Source organism: Monodelphis domestica, chromosome 4 (assembly GCF_027887165.1).
Source record: "Monodelphis domestica isolate mMonDom1 chromosome 4, mMonDom1.pri, whole genome shotgun sequence".
Lineage (NCBI taxonomy): Eukaryota > Metazoa > Chordata > Mammalia > Didelphimorphia > Didelphidae > Monodelphis > Monodelphis domestica.
In genome coordinates, this window is record NC_077230.1 from 154,392,323 (window position 1) to 154,406,237 (window position 13,915).

The window sequence follows — 13,915 nt, forward strand, 5'->3', positions numbered from 1 at the left end:
TAGAATACTTTTCTACATATAATGTCTTTTTGATGCAAGGATTATGCCTTTGTATCACTAGTGCCTGGCATGTGCATTGCCCAGAATGACTGCTTCATAATTTAATTTTAAATGTGAGGTTATTATAACTATTTGATTTGTAGAAATGTTTAATATAATGTAATAAGTACCTAGCCTGTAGTAGGGACCTGGTAAACATTTATTGACAGTTATTTAGGGAAAAAGAACATTTTTCATCCTACTGAAAAATCTGACTTTCAAGTAGTGAAGAAAAAAAGTGAGATTCCCTTATGATTATGCCAAGATTTCACAAGCTTCTGTCTCATGGCCAAGAGAGAAAATTCTTGTGAAAATTAAAATAGTTCGTATTTATATAGCTCTAAGACTTACAAAGTGTTTTACCTCAGAACAATCCTGAAGAGCAGCTAGTGCAAGTATATGTGTGTGTGTGTGTGTGTGTGTGTGTGTGTGTGTGTGTATTTAATGTCCCCATTTGACAGATGAGAAAGCTGAAGTTATTAAGGACTTGCCAAAGATCATAGAACTAGTAAACCTCCAAAGTGGGGCTTGAATCCTAGTCTAATATTTTCCCCTCTAAACCACACTATCACTAACATTCTTTCAATGCGTAGCTTCCTAGTCCGATCTAGGTAGCACTGGCTGAAAACAGGGAACATGAGCCCTAGGGTGTTTCTTACCTCACTCATTTGCAGAGAATTGGCCTTGGCCAGTACCACTTCGGGGGTGTCAACAATATTCGTGAATTTCAGGGCTTCGGGTCGTGTCCGATACAGTCTCTCATTGATGAGGTCTTGGGCACCCTTCACTCTAGTCATCTCCACTGAACCTTGAGGCATCCAGCCAATGCCACGTATCCATTCCAGGTCAGCTTTGTATACATTCTACAAGTAAAATGTAACACTTTACATTTTATGATGTGTTTTAGATAGAACCAACACTTAACTGAAAATTAAAAAAAAAACTTTACTATTTTTTAGCTTACATTTGGAGAGAGTTATAAGAATGAGAAAGACTTTTCTTGCCTCTTCCCATGCCTTGCAATAAAGCTGCTTGGCACATAGGTTTTATATCAAATAAAGATTAAAAAATGCCATTTGAACTCATTCCAATCCCCTATTTACCAAACTCTAAGAAATGAAACTAGAGAATATATGACTTACATCGCTTTGAAGTTCATAGGCTTTCCTTGCTTGGATAACATCGTTTTGATCTGGTAAACATGTCCAGTGGTGAAAATAGTTGCGATAATCAATATCACTGACCAGAGTCTGGCATTTTTTAGCTAGCAAGATGCCCAACATATCCACTGGACTACTGAACTTGGTCTTCCACTTCTGGAAATCTTTCTTGTATTCCCTTTCACTCTGAATCTTTCCTGCATGTATGGACCACATAATCTTGGGATCATCTTCCACGCACTGGGCTCCGATGTGGTGACCCTTCTGCTTCTCATAAGCTTCTTTATATTTGTACTAGTAAACACCAGAAATCAGATTTTAGAAATACTACCACAGAGAGGAGAGGAATAGTGACTACAGTAAATTGTTTTGTTTGACTTTTTCTTGTTATGCAGGAGAGTTTTGGAGGATGGGGTGAAATATTTAGGGAAATTATTCTAATAAAAAAAAAAGACAATACATTTTTAAAGGAAATAATAAGAAACTGCTATAATCAAGCTGCGGACAACAATAACAACACAATTAACACAAATAATAATTTCATATCTTATTTTGGTTTGTCAACATTTTGATATTTTTGGATAAGGCAAATCTTAAATATCACAAAATTAAACATTTGCACTTTAAATTTTTCTTATTAGAGAAATCTGTACTAAGTATCGGTTCCAAGACAGAAGAGCAGAAAGAGCTGGGCAGCTGGGATTAAATAACTTGTCCAGGGTCATATGTGGTACTCTTTCAAATCCATTTAAAAGCAACTTTAGGGGGCAGCTAGGTAGCTCAGTGGATTGAGAGCCAGACCTAGAGATGAGAGGTCCTAGGTTCAAATCTGACCTCGGACACTTCCCAGCTGGGTGACCCTGGGCAAGTCACTTGACCCCCATTGCCTAGCCCTTCTCACTCTTCTGCCTTGGAACCAACACACAGTATTGATTCTAAGACAGAAGGTAAGGTTTAAAAAAAAAGCAACTTTAACTACTACTGCCAAAAAATGTCTTCTCTCTGTGTGTGAAAATATATTGGCCCACAATATACTTATTATTTCTTTTTCCAAAATAAAGTTCCAGGGGAAGAACAGAAAGTTAGAAAGTGGAGCTGGGGAAGCATATGGACTCCCAAGGAAGGTACCCTGTTGAATTATAGGAACACTTCATATTCTGGGATCTGTGGAAATTCAGTTGAAAAGCACTCACATCACTGGCGATGTCCCTTGAGGCTTTGGCACTTTTGATTGGAATAGCATCGGCTCTGAAGTCATAGTCTTTCATCTTTGACTCATCCCATCCTTTAGTATAAAGTTTCTAGGGCAAAGAACAATAATCAAGCTGAGCCTAAGCAGCTTAGAAAAGTAGAAAGCAGCAAAGTGTTCAGATGAAATGGGTACATGACGTATGGTAATAAACCAAACCAAACCAGGAGACGTCCTTACCTGGCTGACGTTAACAGAATTGCTCTTGGCCAGCATGATTTCAGGTGTGTCTGGCATCACATGGATAGAGGTCTTGTCAGCATCCCAAGCTTCTGTGTACAGATGCTGTGGGGCCAAGAACAAATGCTCATCTCAAAAACAAAGCAGAACAAATAGTTATCCTTCTTAATAGTTTAAAAATCAGCAAAGCCACATCCACCAAAAGGCTTTCTTTATAGACTGTTATAACGCTTGAGGCGGCAGATAAGAAGTTCCATAAGGAATGTGAAGTCATTTTAAAAAATGTGAAATCAGGATAGTTTCTATTTCATTCATGCTGAGGATTTCCTTGCCCATGGATGCCTATATGGCCAGTGACCCCCCTTCAAATTAGAGCTAGGATCCTAGAGATCTAGGATTCCAAGACTTATGATCAAATGAGAATTATATTATGATGCAGGAAACGAGTTTCTGATCTTGAGAATCTATCTCTATAGGTCTCTTTCAGAGTCTTCTCTTATCTGATGATATGAAGCCAAAAACATCTGCTGATTCAATAGCAAAAACAATTTCAGGTGAGGCATGTGGAGAAGGCAGATGTGTGGATGGTGATCTGAATTTAGTCCAATTCAGTTCAATGGATATTGATTATGTGTCCTTAAGAACAATAAGGAAGGGGCAGCTAAGGCACTCAGTAGATAGAGAGCCAGATCTGGAGATGGGAAGTGGTGGGTTCAAATTTTACCTATGTGACACTGGGCAAATCACTTAACCCCAATTGCCTAGCCCTTACTGTTCTTCTTCCTTGGAACTAATACTTAGTATTGATTCTAAGACAGAAGGTAAGGGTGTTTTTTTTTTGTTTGTTTTGTTTCGCTTTTTGTTTGTTTAATTTTTTTAGCAGTACTGGATTTCATTTTATTTTTATATTATAGTCATTTTTTAAAAATTTAAGTTAATTTGTTTAGTCGATTTAGAACATTATTCCTTGGTTAAGAAGGTAAGGGTTTGAAAAAAAAAGACTAAAGGAATAGCCTACTATCCATAAAGAAATAACAGAACTTTTGAGATAATAGATCAGTAATTCCATGTTATGAACAAATAAAGGAGTCCTTTGTCACTCACTTCTAGATTGAAATAATGAATTTTTCTATAACCCCATAGTGGATTAATTCAAGTAATACATCTGAATTGACAGGGTGAACTGTCACTGCCATCAAATTTTCCTTTTCCCTGAACCCAGTCAAGATGAAAAATTAAGATTGTCATATAGCCCAGTCTGGCTGGATAAAGAAATGTCACCTTGTTTAGCTCACACTATACAACAGGATATGTATAATTAATTATATGTGCATGTGGTCATTCAATAATAGTCTCAGATCATTGCTGAATGATTCCTAGAAGATGATGTCAAGAAAGATCAATTCTCCATCTGTCCTCTAAGAGGTGAAATGTCATAATACAGGCTTCCATGCCCTCGTGAAGAATGAGGTTAAAACCAATGAAAAATGATAGAAAATGTTGAATCTCAGAACTTGAGGGGACTTTGGAACTTACAAATGTCGTTCAACTCCCACATTTTGCAAATGTGGAAACAGACAGGAGATTGTGACTTACTCCAATATCATAAAACTAGTTTATAATAGTAATAATATAATAGCTAAGATTAATGTTTATAGTATGTGCCAGGCACTGTGCTAAACCTTTTACAAATATTACTTTATTTGATGTTTACAACAGTCCTGGGAGATGGGTGCTATGGTTATGCTCATTTTTTTTAAACCCTTATTTCTCTAACTTGGAGTCAATACTATGTATTGGTTCCAAGGCAGAAGAGTGGTAAGGGCTAGGCAATGGGGGTCAAGTGACTTGGCCAGGGTCACACAGCTGGGAAGTGTCTGAGTCCAGATTTGAACCTAGGACCTTCCATCTCTAGGCCTGGCTCTCAATCCACTGAGCTACCCAGCTGCCCCCTTGTTATACTCATTTTACAAATAAAGGAAGCAGGGTGGGTGGGTGACTGGTCTTTTCCATGTGAATCAGGATTCTTGTTTGTGATCTCTTTAAAGATATTTCTGGCTTTCCCTTGTGAGATATTTCTGAAATGAATGCTGAGGACATCTCTAAGGGCAGGTAAGAAAAGAGGCAGCAAGAAACCCACCTTGCTCATCGTCAGAGCGTTACTCTTTGCCAGGACAATTTCTGGAGTGTCCGTGATGCAAGTGAATTTAAGCTGATCAGCGGGTGTACGGTACTTCTTGTCACTTAAGATTTCTCCTGCTCTCTTGACCTTTTCCACCTCTACAGAACCAATGGGAACCCATCCGATACCTCTCAACCATTCCAGATCAGATTTGTAAATAGCCTGAAAAAGAAATGAAGCAGAATTATTTTGGAAACATTGGTGATGATTTAATTTATCTAAGAGTAAAATGCTAAGCAAACCCATTAACGTGCATTTATTCATAGTCATTGAGTATTGTTTATTCTGATTCCAAATATTTTTTTATGTAGTCAAATATCTTGTATCGAGGTGGCCAATCTGAGACTTTTCAAGGCAACTAAAACACCAATTCTCGAACATGCTCAATTCCAATTATGCAGTACTATTTGGAAGAAAATTACTTTTTATGTCCTGAGGGAAAATGTTTATCTTTCAATTTGATTACACATATCTCAACATTTCAAAATAATAATCTTAAAATTGCATAGTGCTTTTTTTTGTTTTTAAACCCTTACCTTTTGTCTTGGAGTCAATACTGTGTATTGGCTCCAAGGCAGAAGAGTGGTAAGGGCTAGGCAATGGGGGTCAAGTGACTTGCCCAGGGTCACACAGCTGGGAAGTGTCTGAGACCATGCATAGTGCTTTAAGACTATAAAGCAATTAATGTTTGTTATCTTATCCAAGTCTTGAAACCTAGAGAGTTTGGTAGTATAGGAAGTACCCCATCTCCATTCTAGAGATGAGAAAACTGAGGTACAGAGAGAATAAATTATTTTATTAGACTTCAGAGCTAGTGAGTGGCAAAGTAGTGTTTTGACCAAAACTTCTCATTCTAAGACTAGCAAAGGAACTTGAAAAATTAAACATAGATTCCAAAATTAAATACTTCTAGGGAGCCCTTGAGAATCTGGCTTAATAAATTCCATTTTGAAATCTAAGCTAACTATATTTTGCCTCTCCTTCACCATATGGTCAGTAGTCAAAAAAAAAAAAAAGCATGCACTCTGCCTCTGTTTCAGAATTGAAGTTTTTATACTCATTGTTGGTAGACCTTTTGTATACTCACATCACTCTGTAGGTCATAGGCCTTGCGAGCCTGAATGACATCATTCTGGTCTGGTAGGCACATCCACTCATGCAGAGGATGCTTGTAGTCTATGTCACTGACCAAAGTCTGACACTTCTTGGCCAACACGATCCCCAGCATGTCCACTGGGCTGCTGAACTTGGTCTTCCATTTCTCAAAGTCCTTTTTGTACTCCCTGTCACTCTGGATCTTTGCTGCATGTAGAGACCACATCATTTTGGGATCATCCTTTATGTCCCGGGCTCCAATATGGTGGCCCAGCTGCTTACGATAGCCTTCTTTGTACTTGTACTGGAGGGGGCAGATGACATACACATTTATCTAATATGAATACATTTATAGAGCATTTCACAGTTTTTTGAATTTTATTTCCTTTTACTATATACTCTAGGCAATCTTGTTGATTCTTATGGATTGAATTACCATTTTTATAGATTATTCCCAGGTTAATAAATCCAGTCCTGGTCTTTTTCTTATAATTTGGCCCTGAAATACCAAATGAGTATTGGGAATTTGAAACTGAACATCCCATGGAAATCTAGAGCTCAACATTATCTTCAACTCCTGACTTATCCCTCTTCATAAATTACTATTGAGAGCACGACTATCCTTCTAATTATTCAGGTTTGCAAACTTGGAGTCATTGCTCTTCTTCACTCCCCTTATCTAGTTTCTTGCCAAGTTTTGTCCATTTTGCCTCAACAATTTTTTCATCGTCTCTACTCCACTCATAGTGCAACTACCTTAGTGTTTTGTTTTATTTTTCACTTTTACCCCCTCTCACTTGGACTATTACCACATCTCTTGATTGATAGCCTTGGATACAGTATTTCTTCTACACTACTCTCAAACTTACAGTCATAGTCCCATGTCACTCCCCTGTTTAAGAATTTTCAGTGGCTCCCTTCTGCTGCTAGGATGAAATTCTATCTCCTCCATTTGGTATTCGAAGCTTCTTGTAATCTGGTTCTAGTCTTTCTTTTCAATCTTATTACACGTGACTCCCTTTCATACAGTTTACATTCTATTCAAACTGCCTACTGGCTTGCTTTTCTACAGGACCATGAGCAATCTTTTCCATGTACAGACTATGCTTGGAATGCCTCACCTCTATCTCTTAGAAAACCAAATTCTTTCAAGACTCAGTTCGAGTGCCAATTTTGACACAATCTTTCATGATCTCTTCAATTTCTTGTGTTACCCCTAAGTACATTGATTTTATTTTGTAATTCTTCATATGGGTACATCTATATTTCTGAATTAAAACATAAATCCTTTGAAAATAAAGTTAATTTTGGTTTCTGTTTCAGTACCCTTAGACTTTCTGGAACACAGTAGGAGCTCAATAAATGTTTGATGAATTGAATTAATTACTCCTTTTGGGATTTATTTCTATGACAGAAAAAGTAGAATAATTATGAGCACACCACTATTTTAGACTATATGTATACATGTAAATATGTATATAAACATATGCATAGATATATATATATACATGTATGTACATATGAACATTTCTTCCTTCACCGAGTAAAAGGGAAACTTTTAACAGTTTGCAATCACCTTCTGCTAGGTCAGTACAGAGTAGATATTACGCAAGTTACAGAGACTGAAAGTAGAGACTGATATAAACAGGTGAAATGTTGGCAAAACAAAACAAAAATTTTTCAGAGTCGACAAGCTGCGAGCCCATCAATTGGAGAAACTTCTCTAGAGACTTTCAGAAATGTTGACTTACATCGCTAGCAATATCTCGAGATGCTTTAGCTGATTGGATTGGAATAGCATCTACACGTAGGTCATAACCTTCCTTTTTAGATTCCTCCAGGGCAAGTCGGTAGAGTTTCTGTAGAGAAAAAATACTGGTAATCATTCTTTGACAAGAAACTCTGGTCTTCATAAGTATATTTTTACCTGAGGTAATTGCAATACAAGTTCGATTAACACAGGAAACAGTTTTAGGAGGAGGGCATGTGTCTTTTGAAGTCTCTAAGTTTTCTTGAGAATAATGCCAATCTTATAGTATCGGCATTATCACCGAGCTGTCTAGTATGTGATAGATATCTGGGATCTGATACCTATTTGAGCCTGGAGGAAGTCTTTCATTTCCTTGATATTGTTTCTTAAGGATATATAAATCCTATAACCTTTTCTCTTACCACCCTTCATTCCCTGGTCAATTTTCACATTTTATGGCATTCTAACAGAGGTAAACAATTTTGGTGCTACCCTCTTGTCCCATAACTGAAGATGGGGAAAGATTTTTTTTAACACTTATCAACCCATCATAAAATAACTGTTAAGATTCTATTAAGAAAAGCAATGATCATATCTTGTCTATTTTTACCCCTATTCTTAACTTTTTTGTCTTTTTTTATTAAAATTTTTTGCAAAGCTTAAAATTGAGCATCAATACAAGCAACTAAACTTGCTAAGCAACTAATTCAAATTTAAATGAATTCATTTCAATGCAAAACATAAACATTTTAACTTTTTAAATTTTCACGTAGATTCTTTATCTTTTCATTCTCGTTTCCTTTTCCTCTTATAGGGTTACAAACAAGTACATGCAGAATTCTTTGGATTCAGCCTTTTTCTCTTTGTATTATTTTATAAGTGTCTTCTTCCATCCATTTAAAAAACTACTCACCTGACTGTAGTTTATTTTGTTGAGTTTAGCAAGCATGATTTCTGGTGTGTCAGGCATGACATGAATTGTTTTCTTATCATTATCCCATGCTTCTGTATACAAACGCTATAAAAAAGGAAAAAGATTTATTTTCTAGACTGTAAACATTTGTTTGCCAGAATCATCTTCTTTCTGTTTTGTGGGAGATAATAAAATGGTGTGTGTGTGTGGAGGAATCTCCATTTTCCCCCTACTTATTCTACACAAATTCCTTTCTTCTTCTTTTTAACTTAGACATCAAATAAAATAAGAATTCATAGTAAAACAAAACAAAAGAATCATGTGTGAAATTGTGCACCTGTATTATGAATAGCTTACTTTTCTCCTGAAAAGTAATTTTCATAGTTTTCCTAATTCTCTGTAATTCTTCCTAGCCTTCCTTCTGTACATTAAAAATGATGTTTTAATTACTCTTCTTTTTTTCCTTCTTTTCTTCTTCTTTTTTCTTATTAGCATATCTCTATCCTGATCTTCCTACCACTCTACTCTCTGAATTAGAAAGCAAAGAAAAATGGAATCCTTAAACTGTATTATCAAGGAGAATAAATTGGCCATGTCAAAAAACCATACTAATATAAATTTTTACCCTTATAACTACACAACTGATTATTTCCCAAGGATGTTTTGTGCAATATTTTCTTAGTTGAGAATTCTTTAGTGTTACCTGTAATATAGTGGCTAAGAAACTAGACTTGGGTTCAGATTTTTCCTTAGACACTAACAGTGTGATCTGGGGTAACTCCCTTAACCATTTTGTGCCTCTTTCCTCATCAATAAAATGAGGCAGTTGTACCTGATATTCCTTAAAGTTCTAAATCTATGATCTCATAATTTTTCAAATGTACTCATTAGAATATTCTGGAAAATTATCATTTGGTTTGTCATATTCTAAACTGTTTTAGTGAAGTTACAATGCATTGATAACATGTAGCATTGATTTCATTTTTTTTTAAACCCTTACCTTCCATCTTGGAGTCAATACTGTGTATTGGCTCCAAGGCAGAAGAGTGGTAAGGGCTAGGCAATGGGGGTTAAGTGACTTGCCCAGGGTCACATAGCTGGGAAGTGTCTGAGTCCAGATTTGAACTTGGGACCTCCCATCTCTAGGTTTGGCTCTCAATCCACTGAGCCACCCAGCTGCCCCCTGATTTCATTTTTCAAAGTTGTCATTCATATCACTAAAGAACAGTATAATAGTAGTCATTTTCAGATGTGGTTAATATGAACCTTATAGCAGGCATGATCTTAAAAAATGAGCTCATGGTTTTGGTGACCATATTTTTTGGATCAAAAATAAGGACATGTGGTTTGACACAGGGTATTCTTTGGGTATAGTGTTAAAAGTACACTTTATGTCCTTGAAATACAAATGATCTTCGCTACTCCAGGCTATGTGGTCATTATAGTCCAGTGTCAACCTTTTCATTTGTTATTGATACATTTTTATGCTTAATAACCAGAAGCTCTGATCACTGGTCTAAAGAGAAGGACTCACCTTATTCATAGTTATGGCATTATTCTTGGCTAGCACCTGTTCCAGAGAGTCTGTTATGCTGGTAAATTTCAGTTTGTCTGGAGGCTGCCGGTAGATATTATCACTCAAGATCTCTGTAGCCCTCTTGGCTTTAACAACCTCTAGAGACCCTATTGGGACCCAGCCAATGCCTTTCATCCATTCGAGGTCCGACTTATACAAATTCTGTAAATGAACACATAGAGGCAAAATGTGTTAATGCACATTTAAGATGGTTACTTCACCATTCACCAGAGATAGGTAAAAATGTCTGGTTTTAAAATCCTAGAACTCAAGTGGCTCATTTATTGAACATTTCTATGTGCACACATCAGGCCATAGAGGTGACTCTGGGCTCTTGGAGACTAGACTAGCATATCATGAGAATAGGTAGATTCCCATCAAACTTGGAAGGCTTCAAGTATAGACCCAATGATGTCATAGGGTATGTCACTTACCTGAATACCAGGCTAATTAGGTTTGGACAGGCTCATTTGCATACTGGTTGCCAAATGATGGTTATTTTTGGTCATGACAACGCATTAAAAACCATTACTAAGGGAGGGTTTTGTAAACAGAAATTCTGGGGCTCTCCATTGATGGATACATCCATCTATTCCTCATATAAAGCTTACTTGTAAATATGAGCTAAATTCAAAAAAGCATAATTTGATAACTACATTTCTTACTAGAGTATACTTGAGCCAGTTCACAACAGCAAGCCGATTGTTAAATTTTCAGTGTAAGAATTTGCCCCTTGAACATCAACAAATACTACAAATTAGGGCTGTTTATTCTGTTGATTGTCCAGACTTAAGAAAGTAAAGGGAAATTATTGATAATATAGATTAAGCTTAAAAGGGCATTTTAGGCTCCTTTTTATTTTCAAACATCTGGTTATTAAATTTTATAAACACATTCCTGATTTCATACATGGATTTTTTGAATGGGGCCAAATTAGAAAGGATTCAGATGTCTTAAGTAACTTTCGGAAACAAATTTGAACCAAATAAAGTCTGTCCATCTTTTATCATGATGAGATTCAAATTCACTTTCAGCAAATTAGTTTCCCCGGGTGTTTTCCAGTCACATAGTTTTTGAACATATTCTATCAAGATGAGATACTCACATCACTCTGTAGGTCATAGGCTTTGCGAGCATGAATGATGTCATTCTGGTCCGGCAGGCATGTCCATTCATGCAGAGGATGCTTGTAATCCACGTCACTGACCAAAGTCTGGCACTTCTTGGCCAACACAATGCCGAGCATGTCTACTGGACTGGTGTACCTTGTCTTGTATTTCTCAAATTCTTTCTTATACTCTCGGTCACTCTGCACTTTGGCTATATGCAGTGACCACATCATCTTGGGGTCATCGTGTACAGCTCGGGCACCAATGTGGTGACCAAGCTGCTTGCGATAAGCTTCTTTGTATTTGTACTGAAGAAGGCAAAACAGAAAAGAAGCTGTAAATTAGATCACAATCCTCAGACACTTATTAGCTCTGGGACTAGGTGTTAGTCACTTAAACTTTGTCTTGGTTTTCTGATATGTAAAATGGGGCTAATAATACCAATTGCTGTGAAAATAAAACATTATTTGAAAAATACAGTTGAAAACCTTAAAGGGCTATAGAAATGTTAATTTTTTTATTGTTTATATTCTTATTGAGGCAGCTAGATGACTGGAGTCAAGAAGACTTGAAGCCAAATCTGACCTTAGACACTTGTTAGCTATGTGACCCTGGGCAAGTCACTTAAACTCTGTTTGCTTTAATCCATTGGAGAAGGACAGTATAGTCCATAGGGTCATGGAAAGTCAGATATGACTAAATGACTGAACAGTGACAAAAATTGTTATTATTCTAGTTGGACCTATTCATAGTTTTTTTCTATTAAAATGTCATGAAATTACTGAATTATTTAAAAGAATTTTAATTAAAATGTAAAATTAAATAAATTAATATAAAGACATATTTATTCTATATTATATTCTATATTTATATAGTCTACATTATCATATAATATAGAATATATAATTTATAATATATAAATAAAAATACATTAACATTAAATAAAAATGAAATAAATAAAATGTAATAAATGAAAAAATAAATAAAATTAAGAGAATTTAATTTAATATTATAACACAGAAAACGGGTATATATTTATTCCCTATATCCATTCAAGTAAAATGATTTCTTGATTCTGACAGTACCACAGAACAACTTTGTGATATTGTTTTAAATTGCTGCACTTAAGAATTATGTGGTAGAAAATTTCTCAGAGAGTATACATAGTAAGGGACAGCTCAATTATAGGATGATCTAGGTCAAAATTTTCTCATATGAAAAGGTCATTATGGGAGCAGCTGGATGGTTCAGTAGATTGAGAGCCAGGTCCTGGGTTCAAATTGAACTCAGATACTTCCCAGCTGTTTGACCCTGTGCAAGTCACTGAACCCCCTTTTGCCTAGTCCTTACTGCTCATCTGCCTTGGAATCAATACACAATATTAATTCCAAGATAAAAGGTTAAGGGGGTAACAAAAAAAAAGTCATTTTACTATTTCAGACCCAAGTTTCCTCATCTCTAAAATGAGAGGTTGGATTAAATTGACTGTAAGATCTCTTATAATACTAAATGTCTGATCCTTTGTTCCTATTAATGTATTCTGATTTGTAAATCTATAGCCACAAATTCATGAAAATTTATTTATTCATTTTCAAATTCATCATTCTAACTGAGAAAAGTGAATGTACAATAATCCTTCAGAATAATTATCTAAATAAAGTTGGGCTCTCAGGAGTGCTCAGAATCTCTTCATTTATGCCTTATTACATTCTTTTCCCTTTGTCTATGCACCTGTTCTAACTCTCCATTCTCAAGACCCTTTATTTCGCCTTCTAACCACTACCTTCTCAGCTGATGATTTCATCTCCTAATTTACCAAGAGGATAGAAGTTCTCTAAAGCATCTTCCTTTTAACTTCAAAACCCAAATCATCACTCATCATTTCTTTCATGGAGGAAAAGGTAGATCTCCTAGTCATTGACTACCCTTTACATGCCCCTTAAAATATAACAGTAACATTTTTTCCATGAAGAAGTTTCATTTTTACTATAAAAAGTGCTGGGATACCAGTCCAGAGATCCAATTTTTAGACCCAGTTCAGTATTAATTTATTATGTTACCTTGGCGACGGTAGTGGAGAACAAGTGGGGAGATACCTTAGAATTATAAAGTTCTATTTTCTGATCTATAAAAAGGAAGCATTGAATGACTATTCTCTTTTGAAGCTCTAAAATTTCATTATTCTCTTTTCAGATAACTTTTAGTATTTTTTGAAATAATAATGCTTAATGTGATTGTACCAAATGTCATAACCTAATTGTCCTTACATCACTGGCAATGTCCCGGGATGCTTTGGCAGCAACAATTGGAATAGCATCACTTCTCAAGTCATAACCTTCTTTCTTTGCTTCTTCCATAGCATGACGATATAGACTCTGAAGAAAGACAGAATAATTTGTTTGCATACTAAAAATGCTATGCTTTCGTCAAAAATATATCATTTAGATAAACACTCTATATAATTCACTGTTTATGCTTAAGTTATTAAGCACTCATGAAACTATGCCTTATATAGTCAATAAAGCCATTATTTTTAAAACAAAATACCATATCTATTAAGTCTTAACTGGCTCTTGCAAAGATGCTAAGCTTTTTCTTCAGTCTTAGCAGTTTCTTTGCAAATGCTCAATGATTGAAAATAGGACAATATACATTAATAATA

At 35.7% G+C, this 13,915-nt stretch overlaps 1 protein-coding gene across 40 annotated transcripts in view; it reads right to left on the minus strand.

The window, feature by feature from the left end:
* NEB (nebulin) overlaps window positions 1-13,915 on the minus strand; it is a 232,512-nt gene that overhangs the window by 100,715 nt on the left and 117,882 nt on the right. For all 40 annotated transcript variants that reach the window (XM_056793863.1, XM_056793864.1, XM_056793853.1 and 37 more), the window contains 11 exons: window positions 13,521-13,628; window positions 11,250-11,561; window positions 10,103-10,306; window positions 8,569-8,673; window positions 7,657-7,764; window positions 5,898-6,209; window positions 4,769-4,972; window positions 2,629-2,733; window positions 2,393-2,500; window positions 1,182-1,493; window positions 699-902 (listed from right to left, as the gene is read on the minus strand). In XM_056793863.1, coding sequence (XP_056649841.1) covers window positions 699-902; window positions 1,182-1,493; window positions 2,393-2,500; window positions 2,629-2,733; window positions 4,769-4,972; window positions 5,898-6,209; window positions 7,657-7,764; window positions 8,569-8,673; window positions 10,103-10,306; window positions 11,250-11,561; window positions 13,521-13,628 — 2,082 coding nt within the window. The remainder of the gene's footprint in view (window positions 1-698; window positions 903-1,181; window positions 1,494-2,392; window positions 2,501-2,628; window positions 2,734-4,768; window positions 4,973-5,897; window positions 6,210-7,656; window positions 7,765-8,568; window positions 8,674-10,102; window positions 10,307-11,249; window positions 11,562-13,520; window positions 13,629-13,915) is intronic.